The sequence below is a fragment of the Quercus robur genome, chromosome 7, assembly GCF_932294415.1.
Source record: "Quercus robur chromosome 7, dhQueRobu3.1, whole genome shotgun sequence".
Taxonomy (NCBI): Eukaryota; Viridiplantae; Streptophyta; class Magnoliopsida; order Fagales; family Fagaceae; genus Quercus; species Quercus robur.
In genome coordinates, this window is record NC_065540.1 from 3940793 (window position 1) to 3960495 (window position 19703).

At 33.6% G+C, this 19703-nt stretch overlaps 2 protein-coding genes across 2 annotated transcripts; one reads left to right on the forward strand and one right to left on the reverse strand.

The window, feature by feature from the left end:
- The first annotated feature begins 6787 nt into the window (after positions 1-6787).
- LOC126691815 (syntaxin-71) lies at positions 6788-11999 on the forward strand. Its single transcript, XM_050386997.1, has 9 exons — positions 6788-7170; positions 7419-7544; positions 7813-7972; positions 8107-8192; positions 8313-8381; positions 8461-8505; positions 8598-8660; positions 8763-8839; positions 11747-11999. Exons 1-9 carry the CDS (start codon positions 7015-7017, stop codon positions 11760-11762), a joined length of 798 nt encoding a protein of 265 aa, XP_050242954.1. The 5' UTR covers positions 6788-7014; the 3' UTR covers positions 11763-11999.
- A 6162-nt stretch (positions 12000-18161) lies between these two features.
- Positions 18162-19466, reverse strand: LOC126690795 (NAC transcription factor 29-like). Its single transcript, XM_050385923.1, has 3 exons — positions 19283-19466; positions 18860-19149; positions 18162-18584 (listed from the first exon to the last, which is right to left on the reverse strand). The coding sequence occupies exons 1-3, from the start codon at positions 19464-19466 to the stop codon at positions 18162-18164; spliced, it is 897 nt and encodes a 298-aa protein (XP_050241880.1).
- Between the last annotated feature and the right edge of the window lie 237 nt (positions 19467-19703).

Here is a 19703-nt window from a genome sequence, read left to right on the forward strand (position 1 = left end):
TTAAGTTGTTTTTTATTTGGTATGGGGTGCTGTTAACAATGTTGTACGGCATTCCTTAATGTAATAAAATTTAAAATAAATTATTCAAGTTTTTTTAAAGATGTAAAAAAAATTGAATATATATTAAATGTGTGTCAATTTAGATAGAGAGAATTGAATCATTTTGTGATAAACTACAACTGAAAAGTAAAACTTTGTCAATTTTCTATGCAATGAGATTTGTGATAGATCATAAATGATCCACAACTGGTACATTAACAAGTGCTAGGCAGCACCTATTAACAAAGTCCTTATTGAAAAGGAGGATAATTGAAAATGGGTGGATGAAATTTTCCATCTCAAGCCACCAAGATTCATCTTTTTAACTTGAAGGGGAAGAAAATGTTAAAGGTATTATCAATTTTACTATAATAATTTCACAAACTAGGGTAGCATACTAAATGGGGAGTGTCACATCATTAATTTTAAACTTTTATTTCATATCATTAATTTTTCTATCATCTAATAAATGAAATAAAGATCTATCTCACTATTCCCAACCTCAATCATGTAACCCTACAACCAAACCTCCTTAGTATGTCATCGTCACCTTCTTTTGACTTGTTCTTTCCTTCATAATTGGCCAGGTAGCCTCGAAGGATTTCAAATAGAAATAATGATACCCAAAAAAATGTCTATTTTGTAATCTTTTGTATTCTCTCCTAATCTAATAAGAGTATAATGGTAAATTTTATTTACGTCACATTTTTATCCCTTTACATTTTCATCCTCTATTTTTTTTTTCATTAACTCAATTAAACACAAGGTCTGTTTGGATATCGCTTATTACTGAAAACGGAAAACACTGTAGCAAAATAATTTTTAAATGTGTAGATAGTACCATGGGATCCAGTTTTAACTTAATATTTGCTGAAATTCGTATTTGCAGATCCTGTGAACAGTGCATGAGACTCACAGAAAAAACACCAAACACTAAGAGTTTCATTTTTCAATGCAATCCAAACTCAACCATAGAGTATCTCCCATTTGATAGTGTAAAACCTATTAAAAACCAAAATGGAGAATGTTATTCACAAATTGCATAGAAACATCCCCACATCAAGTCATGTATTTTGCAATAAATTTTACAAAAACTACAATGGATTTCTAAATATACCAGTCCATTGTAGCTCCTATAAATCTTTTCCTCCTATATTTTTATTCTCTCCCTCTCTCTATCTCTCTAATGATCCGTACACCAAGGCCAAGAACAACCTAACAAAGGATGGCCAAGAACAACCTAACAAGGGATTTAGGGTTTAGCTTTACATTGATGGTTGTGTGATGGGTTGCAGGTGTGTAATAGATTGTTGATGGAATATGGAGATGGTTGCCTAAGGATGAAAATCGAGTCATGGGTACTTCGTCCTTTCCTTATGACAGGAAAAAAAAAATATATGTGGGATGGAAGTGAGTTAGGATAGAATGGAGACATTTTGTCATCCATGATGAGATGTCTCAACACTGATAAGAATTTTTTTTGATGAGATGTCTCGACACTGATAAGATAGAGATCAGAGAGAAAAGAGAAGGGAGACAATGAGAGAGAGATGAGTATTTTGTAATAATAGAACATCATATACTATATAATAAAAGTTGGGTGTTAGAAGTTGTGTTTATCTTTACTTTGCAACAAGTGTCTATACTCATTAACTAATAAGATTGTTTGTCATAAATCAAACTCTTAAAAATAGTTTACTCTACATAAACCTCTATTACCTATATTTCAAGAAATTTAAAATTATACTTCAATTATAATGTTATTACCAAAATTTTCAAGTAATATATCCTCGTTAATTTTTAAGATAATTTATTATAAATTAAACTCTATTACCAATAATTTACCCTACATAAAACTCTATTATGAAATTCCAAGAAATTTAAAATTCTAATTAAACTAAAAATTCTATTTTAACAAATTTATGAGTAATTTAATATTTATTTTTATTATATATCATAACTTTAGGTTTTGATATATTAGAATTTACACAACACATTGTGTTTGAGCGAAGTCGCTTAATAAATGTAATGTTATACCTCGTAAACTTAATGTGTTTATTGTCATCCGATTCAATAATTATTAATATAGTTTCAATTTATTAACATATAATTTTTAATCAACTCATGCACTGCACAAGTCTAATACTAGGGTATAAAAGAAAATTATAAATAGATATGGATTACAAAAGATTGGAGATGAGTTTTGCTCACCTTGTCTTGTATTGTTCTACCTCGTCTTAAATTTGCATGTATACAATTGAATCATTTAAAAAAAAAAAAAAAAGTACAATTGAATCTTATTTTTTTGAGAAATTAAAAAAAAATCAATTACATACGCACAAATTTAAGGCAGGGTAGAACAATACAAGACAACGTTTATGTCGAGGCATGAAAAATCCACTCAAGGCATAATTGGACTAGACTGACAAGTTTCACCTATGTGAAATAGGGTTTGTGCACTCATTTTACCCATGTAAAATTTTAACCATTCCACAAAATGGTTCATGCACACATTTTTTACTAGTTAAGTGTTTTAAGGCTACAACTCTTTCAAAAATTTCCGGGCCTCACTTGATTTTGAGAAAAATTGAAAACATAGGGACATTGTTTTGCGCTTGGTATTGGGAAGGGGCCTAACTACTAAAAAAATAGAGTGATACAAAGTTGATAGCACTTACTTTATAACAAATAATTGTCACTCAACTAAGAATTGTAAAAGAATAATGAGGGCAAAGTTCATTGTATATAGTTGGACAAGTTGGGTATATTTGGAGCCAACTATACGTAACAATGGATGATATTTGGCTAAACCAAATGAAAACATAATAAATTGCCTTCTTTTCATCTTTCTCTACCTTTTGTCCTTTACAAAATTTAAGCCGTCAATTAGATACAGAGAATCTAGAAATTTATTTTGACTACTAAGTTTGTGTGGTCTTTCAGGATGTGATTATGTTTTTGGAGGATTGTCCCGGCATCAATGCTCAAAAAAGCAGAGAACTCAAATAAGTGGCCATGATTGATTGCATTGTCATGTACTGTTGAGTCTGTTGACCCAACCAACAGGACCATGTGCGGGCTGGTGAAACCCAAAAAAAAACAGTAAAGTCAAGGATATGTATCTAATTGCACATTTACAATGCAGGCCTAAAAAGTCTCTCACATGTAACATGAGATGTGAGATGTGTATCTCAAGTCTCAACCCATTGGTTCTCAAAAAAAAAAAGAAAAAAAGTCTCAACCCATTATCCTTCGATTCCATAAATTTATTTATTTAAGATGGTGTCTGTATGTATATCAGTGGACGACTTAGATAATGGAGGACAGAAAAGACGTAAATCAATTCATTTTTGTTTAGTGGGTTAGGATGAGAATAAGTATTTTTTATTTATTTTTTTCATTAGATTGAGATAAGGTAGTTTTGGAGGGTTGAAATTGAGATTTGAAAAATACAACTTTCAATTTCAACCATTAAATAAAAAAAATTTAAAAGTTAAAGTTAAAAATTGAGAGTGGTAGAAAATTTTTGTGAGAGAAAAAATGGTAATTACACCCGATGCCAAATCCATATCCAAATCTTTTTTTTTTACCCCTCAAAATGTATCTATGTTTTTTTTTTTTTTTTTTCTTTCTCTTTTTAAACTAAAAAACTTGTATTAAAGTGGGAAAAAAAAGTTTACAAAACATGATCAGAGATATCACATACTATGAGATTACAACACCACCAACCTATTTGAAAAATATTAAATTTAGTAGGGATCGATGGAATGCAAATACCCCTTCAATAAAATAATGTTACATCATTTTTTTTTAACAAATTAAAGAATAAAAACTAATACTCATTTTCACATTCCTATTCAAATTTTATTCAACCAATGGTATGTGCGTATATATATATGCACAAGTAACTAGGGGTGTACAACGAACTTGCCAACACACCAAAACTAATCTGATTCAACTCAACTCGCCAGGTTAGGTCAATTTTTAAGGATTGGTGGGTTGAATTGGGTTATGAAGTTTTTTTAACAATGGATTAGGTTGGGTTTGGGTCATAAGATTCACAAATTTGTCTAACCCGACTCAACTCACCTATATTTAATTTTAAAAAGATATATTAAAAAAACATATTATACAACTTTTTAATTTACTTTTTGGCCCCTCTTCCTAAATAAAACCCAAACCCTAAATTTGCATCATATAGTTTGTGTTTGTTTGGTGTTATACTCCTGATTATTTGATTATAAATTTGCTCTTATTTGTAGTGGTATTGTTCTAATGTTCAATTAAATAATAATAATGGTAATTTTAAAAAAACTATCCAACCCATGGGTCTAACCCGATCCAAATGGATTGGGTTGGGTTGGGTTGAGTTAGATTCTTGTGATGGGTTGGATTTTTTTTTTTTTTTTGTTAATTAAAAAAAAAACACACTATGATGGGTTAGATAAAAAAATAAAAAAATAAAAAAAAAAACTCCTCAACTCGATCCATGTACCGCCTTACAAGCAACTGCAAATTAAGGAAGGATCAAAATAGAGAAGCCATGGAAGATGCTAGTGAGGATTGGGAGAGGTCGTTGGACCTGCTACTTTCAATTAAAACAATCGTTATAAAAACAATCACAACACGATTGATATCTTATGCATCATTGGCAGAGACATGGGTATGAGAATCATATGTTGGAAAATGCTTTTCATGAGAACAAAAAAAATGTCCAAGTAGGCTTGGAGGTATGAATGAAATCACTCCCATCAGCTTATGCAAAATTATGCAAAATAGCATTCTCACTACAATAATCGTGTAGATATGCACGAATATTACAGTTATACATTTCATTGTTTTATTCTCTCACCTCATCAAATTCTCTACCTTTCAAGACGGTAGAGCCTCCTTGTTCTACCTGATCAAGCCAAGACATAATAGAGACCATTGCTTGACCCAGCCACAAAACTGCCATCCCAACTCAACCATAAAACCACTAATTGACCTAGCCTCGAGCATTGCATAACATAGCAAAAAAATCATTGCTTTACCTAGCCATAAAACCACCAATTGACCCAACCTTAAAACCACCACTTGACCTAGCCATAAATCCATCAATTTCTCCAAATCCATTTCGATTTCTCCAAACCCATTTGTTGACATTTTTGTTTTCCAATGTGTTAATGGCAAGGTAGGTGGTAGAGTTTTTTTAGGACAACAAAGGGGTAGAAGAGAAAGAATCTTAGGCTACAATTTGTTGGAGGTGAAATAGAGAGGATAGAAAAGAAATGAGAGAAAATGGGTGGGAGGAGTGTTTAGTTGGGAAGGAGATGGAATTTTGATGGGGACTAGGGGTTTTCTACTCAAGCCCACCAAAATCCCATCTCTCCAATTTGGAGAGGTTTTAAGAGAGAAAATGGGAGAAGGGAGGGGTTTTGAGGAAACACCAAAGCTACCTCTTTGCATTGTACGAGTTGTTGTTACATTTTTTTTTTTTTTTTTTGGGTTATTTTCTTGTAAATGTGTTTTTGTTTTTTCCCCCCATACCAACGTGGTTTTTAAATCAATGGGTTTTTGGTTTTTTTTTTTTTTTTTACTTCTATTTTTAAAGTCAATCGTGGCTTCTTTTTTATTTTCTTAGTCAGCGGATTTCTTTTTTGAAATAAATGGTGGCTTTCACCTCTAATAATAACAATAATAATAATAATAATTATATAAGTGATTTATTTATTTATTTATTTCGTGATTACAAAAAGATTATTTCTTATATTATATAATAGGGGCATAAAAATAAATTTATTCAAATTATATTTTTTATCATTTTATTTTTCTTTTTAACGAAACAGGTAAGTTTTCTATTCATCTACTTTTCCATTCTCCTAACTAAACACTATTAGAGAAAATTAAAATATTTTCTATCATATCATTTCTTCATCTTCCTAAACAAACAAATCCTTAGGTTTGATGGGTTTGGAGAGAGAGAGAGAGAGAGAGAGAGAGAGAGATGATTTACGAGAATAAAAAAAATTTTGATAAAAAAAAATTATATTAATGAAATGTATGGTCCGTTTGGGATCCACATATTTTATTGAAAGTGAAATTTTTTTGCTAAAGTGCTGAAATAGTAAAGTAAGACCCATGAATAGTACTAAAAAGTGCAGTGAAAACTATGAATAGTACCAAATATAAGTTAAATAGTAAAATAAGTTGACAAAATTAATCATGCTAAATGTGTTGTTAGGCAAAGATTATTTTAGCCAACTTATTTTACTATTCAGCTTATTTTTGCTACTATTTATGAATTCCACTACACTTTTTTGTACTATTTATGAGTCTTACTATACTATTTCAACTAACTTTTATCTTTATCTACGGTATTTCAGTAAAAAAAATTTAGTTTCAGCAAAATAAACGGATCCCAAATAGATCCGCAATATAAAATAAATACTCTAATTTTGAGTGTTTTGAAACCAGTTTCTATCTCCTCCATGCCCTTCTTAGTTACTAGGCATTCTAATTTTTTTTTGTTTGGTAATATTTTGTGTTGGGTTTAAAAAAATATTTATTCTCTTAAAAAGAAAAGAAAAGTAATTATGCATTAAAAAAAAAAAACTCTTACAAACTTTTTTATTTTTAAAATTTATGAAATTTCCATAATTATTAACATCACTTATTGAGAATGAATTGAGACAGAGTAACATGATTTTTCTCTAATGCATCTCTTAATAAAAAAGCAAAAAAAAAAAAAAAAAAAAAAAATTTGCAATACAGGCTGTAGTTCGAAAGTCCACATTTGCTCTAGAAACCGCGCCGCTACTGTGCTGGTTGAGTGGTGACCAGACCTGAACAACAGAAGCAGATAGTCAGAACTCCTAAGAAATTTGAACTCTTCAATTTCTTCTTCTTCTCTAATTTTTTTTACTACTCCTGCTTTCTTTCTCTACTCCGATCCAAGTTAAACTGTAAAAAGTAAAAAACAAAAAGTAGCAGAAGATGAGCGTGATCGACATCTTGACCAGAGTCGACGCGATCTGCAAGAAGTACGACAAATACGACGTCGAAAAGCAGAAGGATCTCAATGTCGCCGGCGACGACGCCTTCGCTCGCCTCTACGCCGCCGTCGAATCCGACCTCGAATCTGCTCTTCAGGTCCCTTCCATCTCTCTCTCTCTCTCTCTCTCTCTCTCTCTTTCTAGATTTTCCTTGCTCTGTCGACCCGACCTGTTTGGTTACTAAGAAAATCTTGAGGAAAAGAATGTAATTCAGTTGGAAAATCACATGAACTTAGCTGTGTAGTTGAATTCACTCTTAGCTGAGTTGAGATTTTTGGTGCGAAGAATTAGGGTTTGTAAATTGTGCAAAAATTTGGATCAAATTGAGAGTGATCTGATGTGCAGAAAGCGGAGTCTGCTTCGAAGGAGAAGAATAAAGCATCGGCGGTTGCGATGAATGCGGAGGTTCGTCGGACCAAGGCTAGATTGCTAGAGGAGGTTCCTAAGTTGCAGAGATTGGCTGTGAAAAAGGTTGGTATCTCACTTTTCTTTTGTAATTACATTCATTTTTATGAATTTCGATGAGTTTGAATATGGTGGAGTTTATTTTTGGACTGTGAGAGTGTTGGTAATTTGAGTTTCTATACTTAGATCTGAATTCTGTACTTGTTTTTCGATGCTCGGTTTCGTAATTTAAGTGAATGGTTTAGTGAGATTCTTTTTGTGTATAAGAAAGCGAAAGATAAATGCATTGGTGTTGTAATTGTCTAATGAACAATTGATTCCGACCTATTTATAGGTGAAAGGGCTTTCGGGGGAGGAGCTTGCTGCTCGTAATGATTTGGTGCTTGCATTGCCGGATAGGATCCAAGCTATACCAGATGGGAGTGCTCCTGCAGCCAAACAAAGTGGAGGTTGGGCGGCTTCGGCTTCTCGTACTGAGATCAAATTTGATTCAGGTGATTTTTTATTTTATTTAGATGTATGGTTTTTTGTATACACTTCGTGTTTTGTTTGCCAATCTTGCTTAACATATGGGGGGATGTTTTTTGATTGACTATTGTGGTTTAATTGTGTTCCACGTTGATTATAGATGGTCGGTTTGATGATGAATACTTTCAACAAACTGAGGAGTCGAGTGGATTTAGGCAGGAGTTTGAAATGCGGAAAATAAAGCAGGCAAGTCATTTGTTTTGGATTTGTTGTTTTTAATTTTATTTTAAACTGTGATTCACATTCATGCATACTATTCTATTTGATTATGGTTTCTTCATTTTAGCTTCTCTCACATTCCTACAGGATCAAGGCTTAGATATGATATCCGAAGGTTTGGATACACTGAAAAACATGGCTTCTGATATGAATGAGGTTAGCTGTCTTGTATGTTAGTTTATGCTCCATTACAATATCTACACTTGTTGATTGTCACATGTTCCAATAAGTGCAGGAATTAGATAGGCAAGTTCCTTTGATGGATGAGATTGACACCAAGGTGAGAAACATCATCGTCTGCTTGTAATTTCAAAGCTACTCGGTTGGAATTTGAGATTTAAATTACTTAGCATTCCGTTCACATCTTTACAGGTGGACAAGGCAGCATCTGACCTTAAGAATACTAATGTTAGACTTAAAGACACAGTGAATCAGGTAATTGAGCTACAACTTCTTCAAATTTAGATATGCACATGCTTCACTGTGCCATGTTCTAAAATTTTGGCTGGATCTAATACAAGTCCTATTTTCTTCCAGCTGAGATCGAGTCGGAATTTCTGTATTGATATTATTTTGTTGTGTATAATTCTGGGAATTGCTGCATATTTGTACAAGTAAGCTCCTATCCTTTTTCATCAGTGGCTTAAAACATGCACTGTGCGTCTTTTTGTTCATCCATATCAATTCTAGTTATATGAGTTATTGTCCTGTTCTGTAGGGTGATCTTTTTATAATTCTTCTGATTCTAGCTGTTAACAAATCCAGGAAATTGGTTGTGGATCATTTAGTTAGATCCATATGATAAAATATTTTGAGAAATTTTTTACAAATTGTAGCTTAGGTTGAATACAAGGATTGTGTTTTCTTCATGGCAATTTTTGACAGTTTGGGGGATGGTCAATCTTGTTGTTGAAGCTTTCATATTTTGTTTTGCTTTAATACAATTGACTCATCTTGTTTGCATCTATCTGTGTCAACATGCATAGTGTGGCCCTTGGCTACTTATTGGAATTACCAAAATAATGTTTGTAAGACTATAGTATCCCCCATCTTCTACATAGACACATCGACTAAGTTCCGTCATTCATAAGGATGAGAGATTGTGGAGGTTCATGCAAAGTGTCATATGGTTGAGCATTCTTATGAAATTGAAGTGGAAATTTGGTTAAGTAGGCTATAAGGGGACTGTGGATTCATATAGAATGATGGTGGTCATAAATATGTCCACCAAAATGAGTATATATTTGTTGAAATTTTATGACAAGAAGAAAATGGAAATTTTCAATGATAGAATTATAATATGACTCAACCCACATCATTAATGAGCTAGAGTATATAAGGAGTTTATGTCTCTTTTGACTTCTCTATCACATCAAAAGACAAAACTATTCCTTAAGGGTTTTTTTTTTCCTATCTGCACAATCTTCTTCTGGAGGGATTTTGCTCCATTGTCAAAAGCAAAGCTCAGTAAGGTTGTTGTTATTTTAGTTCATTGATTTTTTATTTGTTTTTGTCGTTTATTATCTGTGTGTGTTAAGAAGAAACATACAAGGAAGATGCTTGGATGGATAGCATCGCGCCATTCACTCATTCTTCATCTTGCTTCTCTTTTTTGGCTGTTCTCTCTCTCTCTCTATCTTCAGAATGAAATTAACATTATGCCATCCTTATTGCTTTATATATGTGTGTGTGTAACTGTGTATACTATATGTACACACACACACATATATATATCTTTCATTGATACTTGGTAGAAGTAAAGGTGATGGTGACATACAGATCCATACGTCCAACTCTTCTATTTGTTTCAATTTACTTTCACAAGAATCATCAATATTATATATATATATTCATCATTGATACTTGGTAGAAGTGGTGGTGATGGTGACGTATGGATCCATACATCCAACTTGTTTAAATTTACTTTCACAAGAATCACAATGTTTTTTTATTCTTTAAATTTTTTAAAAATTTTCAATTTAAAGAATTTTGTTTTAAATTATTTTTTAAAGAAAAGATGAGTAAATTTATTTCATTATGTCTTTCACCCAAATCATTAAATTGAAAGTGAATTTATCTTTAGATGGGATGTCGATGTTAATTTTTACCTTAACGTGTCTTTATATTGAGATTATTTCATCCCTAGGCAACTTCATCTTGAGTTTGTATGAAAATAAGTCTTGAGGGATCATTTGGAGACAACAGGAATTTTATTGAAGTGTAGCGAAATCTAAAATTGGGCCAATTCCAAAATTTAAATCAAAACTTCTGTAACATTCACTACCATGTTTTCTGAAATCAAGTTAAATTTGGGTTAAGCCAATTAAGCTGAAAAAAATCCAATATAAGCCATATCATATTTAAGTGGATCACCCTCTAGGCCCAGAAAGTCATTTAAATTATATATATTTCCCCAAATACCTATATTGGTAGGGATAAATCAAGTCATGTTGTTTGGTAACTACCTCTAGAAAGTAACTATATGCTCAACCTTGTTATAAATAAAGTAGTTGGATAAGAGGTTGCAAACGCTTGCCAAGAGCCTTGTATCTCAATTGATTAGCGCCTCCTGTTGTGTTCATAACATCCTAGGATCAAACTCTCCCTCCCTCGTTTTAACTATTGAATTAAAAAGAAAAAAACGGAGGTTACAAACACTTTTTTCACCCAAATAAAAGCACTAACATGTTTGTTGCAGAGAAAACCTTAAGGCCTAGCTTTGTGATACCTCTGTCTCAACAAAAGGAAGATTAAGGACCTTCTTAAGAGAGACTAAAGTCTTCATAAAAAACAAGATACAAATCTCTTATTGAAGTTGGGAACAAGCTATTCAGCCCTCGTCTTCAACCTTGACTGTTAATCAAAGGATTGATCACATGTGAAGCACTCCAAGAGAGTGCCGAATTGCATTTATTGCCCTTAAAAAAATAATCTCATAATTTGTATCCATGCTTGTTTGTACATATTTCTCAATTATTTTACTATCTATGCTGGAGTGTCCAGATCTTTTTAACCACAGTTCATTAGCATTTAGGCCACTATGTTATGCACTAGAGGGGATGGTTATGTGTAATGAGATATAGGGTCCACTATCAATCTACTTCAATCATTAGGATATTTTATAGATTTCTCTACAAGGAAAAATAGAATTGGGATTTCCTTGAATAAAATCTTCTACAGCATAAGGAATTCTGTTTAGACTGGACTTGTTAATGGACTTTGATATTATCTGTGTGGCCTGTGGAACTAACTGCATGAAGTGAGGGACAATCTAGGCAGGCTGATATCTGTGTAACTTACAGCCTATTGGATTTGCCTGGTATCTTCATGATTCACAGAGTTAGGTCTCTGGAGTTTCACATCTTAAGGGGTTTTTTTTCCCCCTGTAAATTTGTCTTTTCTTTTCTTTTCTTTCTTTCATGAAATCTCAATTGTAACTTTTGTGATGGGCCAATCCTTGTGTCCTCTTGTTTCTTACCTGTTATGATGAAGTTCTTCTTACGAGTGTGTTTCATTTGCAGTGTACTGAAGAAGTGAGATGAACTAAAGAGCCATTTGACCTGTTTGTATGATGTGGTTTGTCTGGCGTTTTCTTGCATATGGAGCGGCTTGTTGTGCTTGATTTATTATTTTTATTGTTTCTCTCATGTATTAGGGTTCCTGCTTTCTTCTCATGTGTTAGAACCTTTGCTTAATATATAATAACATCATTTGTACACAAATGTGAGCACATTGGTCATGTCTTTATTAATAATATTGGCTTAGTTGCAGTCATTCTATAGTCTTGTTTTTGGCTGAAGATGAAATCGTATCTCCTTGTACAAGATATTTCCACACTGAATACTTTTCACTTACAAAATTGAGCACCAGTCACCAGTAATGGGACATATGCTCCATAGACATCAAAGCCTAGAGTGTATGATTATGATCTGAATCTGCCATAAGAAAACAATGTGGTTGAAAACAAAGGTGGGTCGCATTAGGTAGACAGCAGTGGAATTTTTTTGTAGTGTTGTATTGTTCTCCTTGCATCTTTGGTTTTCACTCAAAATCTTTTGCTTGTGGGATAACAAGTCTTCCGTCACAATGAACACTGGCTGTCTAGTTCTCATTGGAATCAACGTTGCCTACTGTCACAAGACAGATTTTCACCAATAACTTGCTGCCTTGTCACAAGAGCATTCACATTAGGTTCTAAATAATTTTAGTCAATTTTGGTCACTTCTGTCACTTTAGCTCATCAATTATTCCCAATCATGCCTAAATCAGCCTCAACGCACTATCTTTATTTCATTTAAATATTATTATTATTTTTTCCATTTTTTTGGTTTCTCAAAAAAAAACCTAGAACTGTAACCCAAACAACCCGTGACCTTCGCCCACCGGGAGCAACCTAAATCTACAATTATCAGCTCTGATTTGTTTTCTCTAGCTCCAAAATGAGGGCTCCTAGTGGCCCTGGCAGCCAATAGCTCCCCCGTGAGCAACCATGTCGATGAAGCAACCCAAAGCCAACCTGCATCGCAAGCAACCCACGCAGAATCAACCAAAAAATCAAAGACAAAATCAACCCAGATTAGGTTAGAGAGCAAGGAATAAAAACAAAAAAGGCTTTATTTAATAAAATCTTTATTGATGAATAGTAATGTGAGAGAATAATTAAAAATTGATGAATAGAGGTATTGAGTTACTGTTTCTTTGTTATTTGTGAATGCTAAACGGTTAAGTCTTACTCATCATGGTTTTAGGGCTATTTAATTATTTCTGTCTTTTTACCAAATGCCAGTTTGACTAACTTGATGAAAATGCTGTAAGTAAACCAAAAAATCAAAGACAAAATCAACCCAGATTAGGTTAGAGAGCAAGGAATAAAAATTGATGAACAGTAACTCAATAGAGGTATTGACTGAAAGCATCCACATTGGTGGAGCCATAAATTTAGCTATTTAGCACCACAAAAAGTTATTTTATTTATTTTACATTCTCACTTTACAAAACACTCAATATTAGTGGTTTTATTTTAGTTTTCAACACAATAAAATAATATATCCACTACAATAAATAACCATCACAAACACTATTGCAATGGGTTTGACCTTATATTTTTCTTCCTATCTGAACACTAACACACAAATTTGCAAAAAAAAAATCAAAAATTCAAAAAATTTCAATTGGGAAAACCCATAAAACAACCCAACATATCAAATCTAAAAATTGAAGAGAGCTGAGAGTCATTAGCTGAAAAATAGTATGCAAGGGAGAAAGAGGCAAAAAAAAAAAAAAGAAAAAAAAAAAAAAAAAGAAAAAAAAAAAAAAAAAAAGAGAGAAGAAAACAGCGTGCAAGAGAAAAAAGAAAAAAGGAAAAAGAAGAAGAAGATGAGCATGCAAGGGAGAAAGAGAGCATGGAAGTGTAATAAAATAAAATTTTTTGCTTTAGTTTTTTTGCTACAATATACAACTATAAATGGCTGTGCACTGTAGCAAGAAACTAAATTTTTTAGCTCTAGTACCGTCGTTGCAGCATGCTTTTTAGTACCGGTGGTGCTAAAAATAGCAATTTAGCTTTTTAGCACAACCCATACTAATGCTCTTTATTTGTTATTTGTGAATGCTAAACGCGGTACGGTTAAACCTTACGCATCTTGAGTTTAGGGCTATTCAATTGTTTCTTTTTTTTTTACCAAATGCTAGTTTGACTAGCTTGATGAAAATGCAATAAGTAAACCTTATTTAGTCTTAGCCAACTCTTAACACTCAATCAATTTTTGTGAATCAAAGTATGCATGACCATCAAAGCATGCATAACCAACAATACCTATTACGGGAAATCACTCCAAACCTTTATTATTTTACAGTAAAGAACAAAATGACACTAAAGCTTTTCTCCCACAAAACCTGTCTTAACCAAAATCAACCACTAAGGCTTAGAATTACAAATATATACGTGGTGTTACATTGTTTCCCTCTAGCTACAATATACTTCGAGTTTTTCGTCTAACACACACTATTGACATCCCTAATAGCTTAGGATATAACATGCAAGAAATAACTATCAATGGCTAATTACCAAGTAATTGTCCACCAAACTTGCTTGCCTAGGACACATTGCTTGTGTCTTTAGAGCCTTTTCCATGCTACAACAGACTAACAAAGCAATCTCTGCATAGAAACTGCATGGTAATTATTTTGCCATGTTATTATTGTCACTTGTCAGATCGACACATGTGAATAACTTGTGCACATGTTCCAACCCATCATAGGCCTTGCCCATCAATTTGGCAACCCAAGCACATTGCCTATCTCCCAAGCTTGGTTCATGCACCACCATGTGAAGGAATTGGCCCGTGCCAATGTCTCCTCTCTTCTAAGTTTAGCCTACATAATATGTCACCACCCATACGCAAACCTAAGAACACTTGACTAAGGAAGCCATAACCCAATTTTGTATTTCCCACATTAAATTAGCATGTTACACACTCAGACACAACAACACAAGCATTATTTGCAACCTCACAAGCCATGACAATGGGTCCCTCACCTTTGCAAAGCCACAGTGTCTCATTGCCATATCAAGCTAACATGAGTATGCATGCACTACAATAAGACAACATAGCATGTTACTGCCACAACGCACCTTGCTTGGTCCATGTGTGATTGGTATGGGTAAAAGGTGTCACCGCACGCAGCCACTTTTTCTTCAAGACCAAGAGTCTTGACAGTTGACACCTAGATAGCCCGACCACCCTAATAGACCATGTCCTAGTTAGGGCCGGCTTGAGTGGGAAAAACTTGTTGCACACAATATGTGGATATAATGTCTTTTATAACTGAAATCGTGACTTAAATTCACGATTTTAGCAATAAAAGACTGTGTATGTGTTATGTACAATGTGTAGATATAGTGTTTTTTATAACTGAAATCATGGCTTATTTCTAACTTGAAAACGTGAGTTAAGCTGTGTTTCAATTGTAACGAAAATTGGGAAAACATTTTCCACCATGAGGAGTGTTTGGTTTGGGCAAACTTGAAAATTGGTATCTTTGACCATAAAATAAGTAGGCCTGAAGTGTAAAATTGTCTAGATTTCAGTTTTACCTTCAAAACATTTCCTAGGTCTACTTGAGAGAGAGAGAGAGAGAGAGAGAGAGAGAGAGAGAGAGAGAGAGAGAGAGAGAGAGAGAGAGAGAGAGAGAGAGAGAGAGAGAGAGAGAGAGAGAGAGAGAGAGAGAGAGAGAGAGAGAGAGAGAGAGAGAGAGAGAGAGAGAGAGAGAGAACCGCTAATCACCTGAACCTGAGCTTTGATCCACCGTCGTCCGTGGCCGTGCTTGTCACCGTCAATCATGGTAAACTCCTAAGCCCTCTTCCTCTCTCTTCCTACTTCATTCTCCCCCTTCCTCCCTTCCTCTCCATCCTTCTTTCTCCCTCTTCCTTCCATACCAATCTGACTTCTCTCTCTCTACCCTTCTGTCCTCCCTTCCTCCCTCACCGATCTACCCTCATTGGCCTTCTGCTATGGATTTTTTTTTTGTTTGATTGTAAATAATATTTGTTCTTGGGTTTTGGAGGATTGGTGGTTGGGGTGATTCATGGGGGTGATCAGTTCTAGCGTTGATAGTGGCTGATTGGGGTGGGTTTTGGTGGATCGGTGGCTTGGATGGTTTGTGGGCTTTAATGGTGGTGGGTTGTGGGTTTTGGTAGATGGGTTTTGATTTTGATTTTGAGATTAATGAATTTTGATTTTGATTATGATTTTTTTAGGTTAATTGGTTATGTGGTGGTTAATAATGGCCGGTGGTGGCTGGGTTTATGGTGGTGACTGTGGTGGCTAGGCTTATGGAAATAGGTTTTTACATGAAAAACGAAATCTAGGAAATAATTTTTCAACGTATTTTTCACAACGCAGAAAAACAACTGAAAATAATTTCACATGAAAATATTTTACATAAAGCCAAACACAACCTTAAAGTCACAATTTTAGTATTAAAAGCCAATAGTGTATTATACACATGCACGGTATATAATAAATACTTCCTTGGTTTGAGCTATATATTTAAAAGGAGATGTTACGTCTATAACATTTTTACAACAAATCACAGGTGGTTAGTTGTTATTGGTTCAAATTTCAAACTAACGCTAAGATTACTTTTTTGCCCCAACAATAACAACTAGTAACAACTTGCCACTTAGGATTTGTTGTAAAAATGTTGTAGACATATCATTTCTCATATTTAAAATCCCAATCGGAGAATGACCTGATTGCTACGAGATTGCTGTTTTAGGGGCTAGGCTCGGGTTTATATGTTGTCGTAGCTTTCTTAAGTAAGCCGGGCTAGATCAATGATCATAGGGAAGGTTGTAGTTTAGCTTTATACAGGGACGGATAAACAAATTCTGAGGTCTAAGGCGATATATTTAAATGAGGCATTTTTGATATCACTTAAATAATATTTAATTAGTATTTAATATTATTATTTTTTTAATAACAAAAATCTATTATTTTTATTTTGTAATATTCTTTTCTTTTGTTTTGGTGGAAAAATGCTAAAGCTATAAAAAATTTTTACTACAAGAACACTAAAAAATGATGTAGCAATGATTATGATTAATGACACCTCAAGAAAAAAAGAAAAAAAAACAAGTATTTGAATGAATAATGTTAGGAATATTATAAATTTTATAACGTGAGGCTTACAAAGATGTATCACCAATTACAAAAAGTAATTAAAAAATGTATTTAGTTGTTAATTGTCACGTCAATTTGTGAAGGCTTTGAAGTAAAATTTATAATATTTCTTGCATTTTCTTATCTGAATTATTTCTTGTGATTAGTGACACATATATTTGTAAAACCCACGTATTTAAAGTTGTATTATTTCTAGCATTACTCAATTTTCTAGGATTTCTTAAAAGTAGAAAAACTATTTTTTTTTTCCTAAATCTTCAAAAAAATATATTAATTTTTGTCCCAAATTTGGGGCCTTAGGGGATGGACTAAGTGGCCTAAGAGTAGGGCCGACCCTGGCTTTATATGAATTTTAAAATCTGGTGCTTGACCAAAGCCATGAGACAATAATCGTCGGAATCTTGTACATGGAAATCAAATCACTGGGAGAAATTTGGTCGGTGGTTGTATGAAAATGAAGCACATTAAAACAAACTCATGTATGTCGTATACAAAGAGAGACGACAACTTATATAGCTGATCATTGTTGTTCTTGTTCATCTAAAGAATAAATCGGTTATAACCAATAATTTATCTTTTCACATCTCTTAATAACTAATATTTTCAGATGCTCAACGCAGGATGTCTCAACCAGATATCTCACAAAAACTAACAGAAGAACAGCTCATGCTTTTGTATCATAAAACAACCTTGAAATTAATGATGGTTCCAATAATAGTTTGAAGTGTATACATATTAGCATCTTATACAAACCCCTGTACAACCATTCATACAAATTGGCTACGAATATCTACATCTTTGTAATAATTATATCACAAATAACAAGGACCTTGTAAAGATGAATCTCAATTCTCACTCCTCGCAAACACAAATTACATGTGATTAATCCATATATAATGATATCAATCACTAAACAATTTATTCAACTTCTAAGTTCTACTATATCTTTACCCATCTCTTGTGGTTATGTATGCGTTTATCTACGTGCTTTTGCGACGAACTATGACCGTCGCAAATAAGCTTATTTTTTGTAGTTAACGAAAAAACCCTAGTAGTTAGCTACATATCCTTCTCTCCATTACTCTAGCTTGTTGCTGCTTTCTGTGAATACAAAATGATCATCAAGCTCTTGATATGGATTAAAGGAACTCCACTGCACAGCATCGAAATCATTATCTTGAGGAGGGTCTGTTCCACAGAATTTCATCCCTGCAGTACTATCATTCCTTTTAGATATTTCAACTTCCTCATTTTAAATATCTCTGTTGCTTACTTTCTTGCTTGGGAAAACGAAAATCTCATTGTGATTTCCTTCTGCCGGTTTTCTTTTCAGTGGGTTAAGCAAGCTGTTGAAAGAAGCTAAGTATTGTGACTGATTTATAGCTGTATCGTCTTTAGGACATAATTTTCCACCATTGCTACTTTGGAAGCTTATGCTTGCGGCTGTATCAGTGCAAGGGATATTCTGAGAGGCAAAGAAATATGGCAGCATTGGGCAATCGTTGTATAAATAATTTCTTACAGCCGCAAAGAGGATAGGGTGCACATTCATAGATGGCTCATCCACTTTTTGAACGTAGACTGGTGGTTCATAACTAGGGCCGTTTCGATCTTCCCTCATGTTCCTTAGTACACCACATTTTTGCCGAACCCGACATAGCACCCAATCGTCCAACTGTACAGAAATGTTATCAAAATATATAAAATTTAGGTATAATTTCTTAGTTACCGCAGTTTAAGTTTTGTAATTAAATTCAGACATATGATCGTGTTGATCAATATAACACAAACAATATTATCTTTTTCAAAAACAATTAAAATTCAATTTAACCATATGTTTGTATTTAATTGAAACACCTAAGGTATAATTAAGGAATTTTAACTAAGTTTTGTCCATCAAAATATTGATTGACATGGATATATATATATATATATATATAACCAACTAACTCTCATAGACCCTTTTTCCTTGGCAGTCCAAATTATGGTATCGAGTGATGATCTATACTCATGCATGATCCAGTCTGTCTTAACTCCTTTCGGAGGTCGACCTTTGTAGAACACAAGGGCTTTCTTGACCCCAATACTCTTCGTCCCACAAGAAGTGAGTATGGGTTTATCTGTCCCTGTAGCTTTCCAATAACCTAAACCTGCTGCTCTATTAGGCCTCACTCCATTGGGATACTTCGTATCCCTTGGTGTAAAGAAGTACCATTCATCTTCTCCAAACAAAGCCTTTTCTGTGAGGAAAAAAAAACAGTGATATTCACTTTAGTAATTTACTCTCAATATATCAGGAATACAAAGAAGAAAAGAAAAAGAAAAAAAAAAAGATGAAAACTGATATATAATTGCATGGTGCTAGATACAGACTTGGAAGCTCCCATGGGTTATATTTATACAGATCTATTTCAGCTATGATAGAAGCTTGGAGTGGACTTGATAGTCTTGATGTCACTTTGTTTCTCAAGTAGTGTTGGATGAGCTCCTCATCAGATGGGTGGAATCTAAATCCAGGTAGGAGTCGAATATCTGAGGTGGGTTGTTGGTTCTCCATGAAGGGATACCTTGTTCTTGGAGATGGAGAAACCTAGGATATTGGAATCAATCAATGAATACTACTTTTCCGGTATTATCGAATGAAATAGTTGTAAGTTTGAGAGCACTGTACATAGCCTATATATATGGGTTGTTCTGCTCTCTCATTTAGAAGGGGACAATATGTCAATAGCATAAATGACATATATAAAATAAATATATTTGGAAAATAAAAGGGGTACAGAAGGTAACACAG

What these genes read in the sequence shown, in the direction of transcription:
- LOC126691815 (XM_050386997.1), top strand. Translation starts at nt 7,015, where the DNA reads ATGAGCGTGATCGACATCTTGACCAGAGTCGACGCGATCTGCAAGAAG. An exon ending in ACCTCGAATCTGCTCTTCAG is followed by an intron (nt 7,171 to 7,418) that starts GTCCCTTCCATC and finishes TCTGATGTGCAG; the next exon opens with AAAGCGGAGTCTGCTTCGAA. An exon ending in AAATGCGGAAAATAAAGCAG is followed by an intron (nt 8,193 to 8,312) that starts GCAAGTCATTTG and finishes ACATTCCTACAG; the next exon opens with GATCAAGGCTTAGATATGAT.
- LOC126690795 (XM_050385923.1), bottom strand. Translation starts at nt 19,466, where the DNA reads ATGGAGAACCAACAACCCACCTCAGATATTCGACTCCTACCTGGATTT. An exon ending in TAACCCATGGGAGCTTCCAA is followed by an intron (nt 19,150 to 19,282) that starts GTCTGTATCTAG and finishes TTTTCCTCACAG; the next exon opens with AAAAGGCTTTGTTTGGAGAA. An exon ending in AGGAAAAAGGGTCTATGAGA is followed by an intron (nt 18,585 to 18,859) that starts GTTAGTTGGTTA and finishes ATTTCTGTACAG; the next exon opens with TTGGACGATTGGGTGCTATG.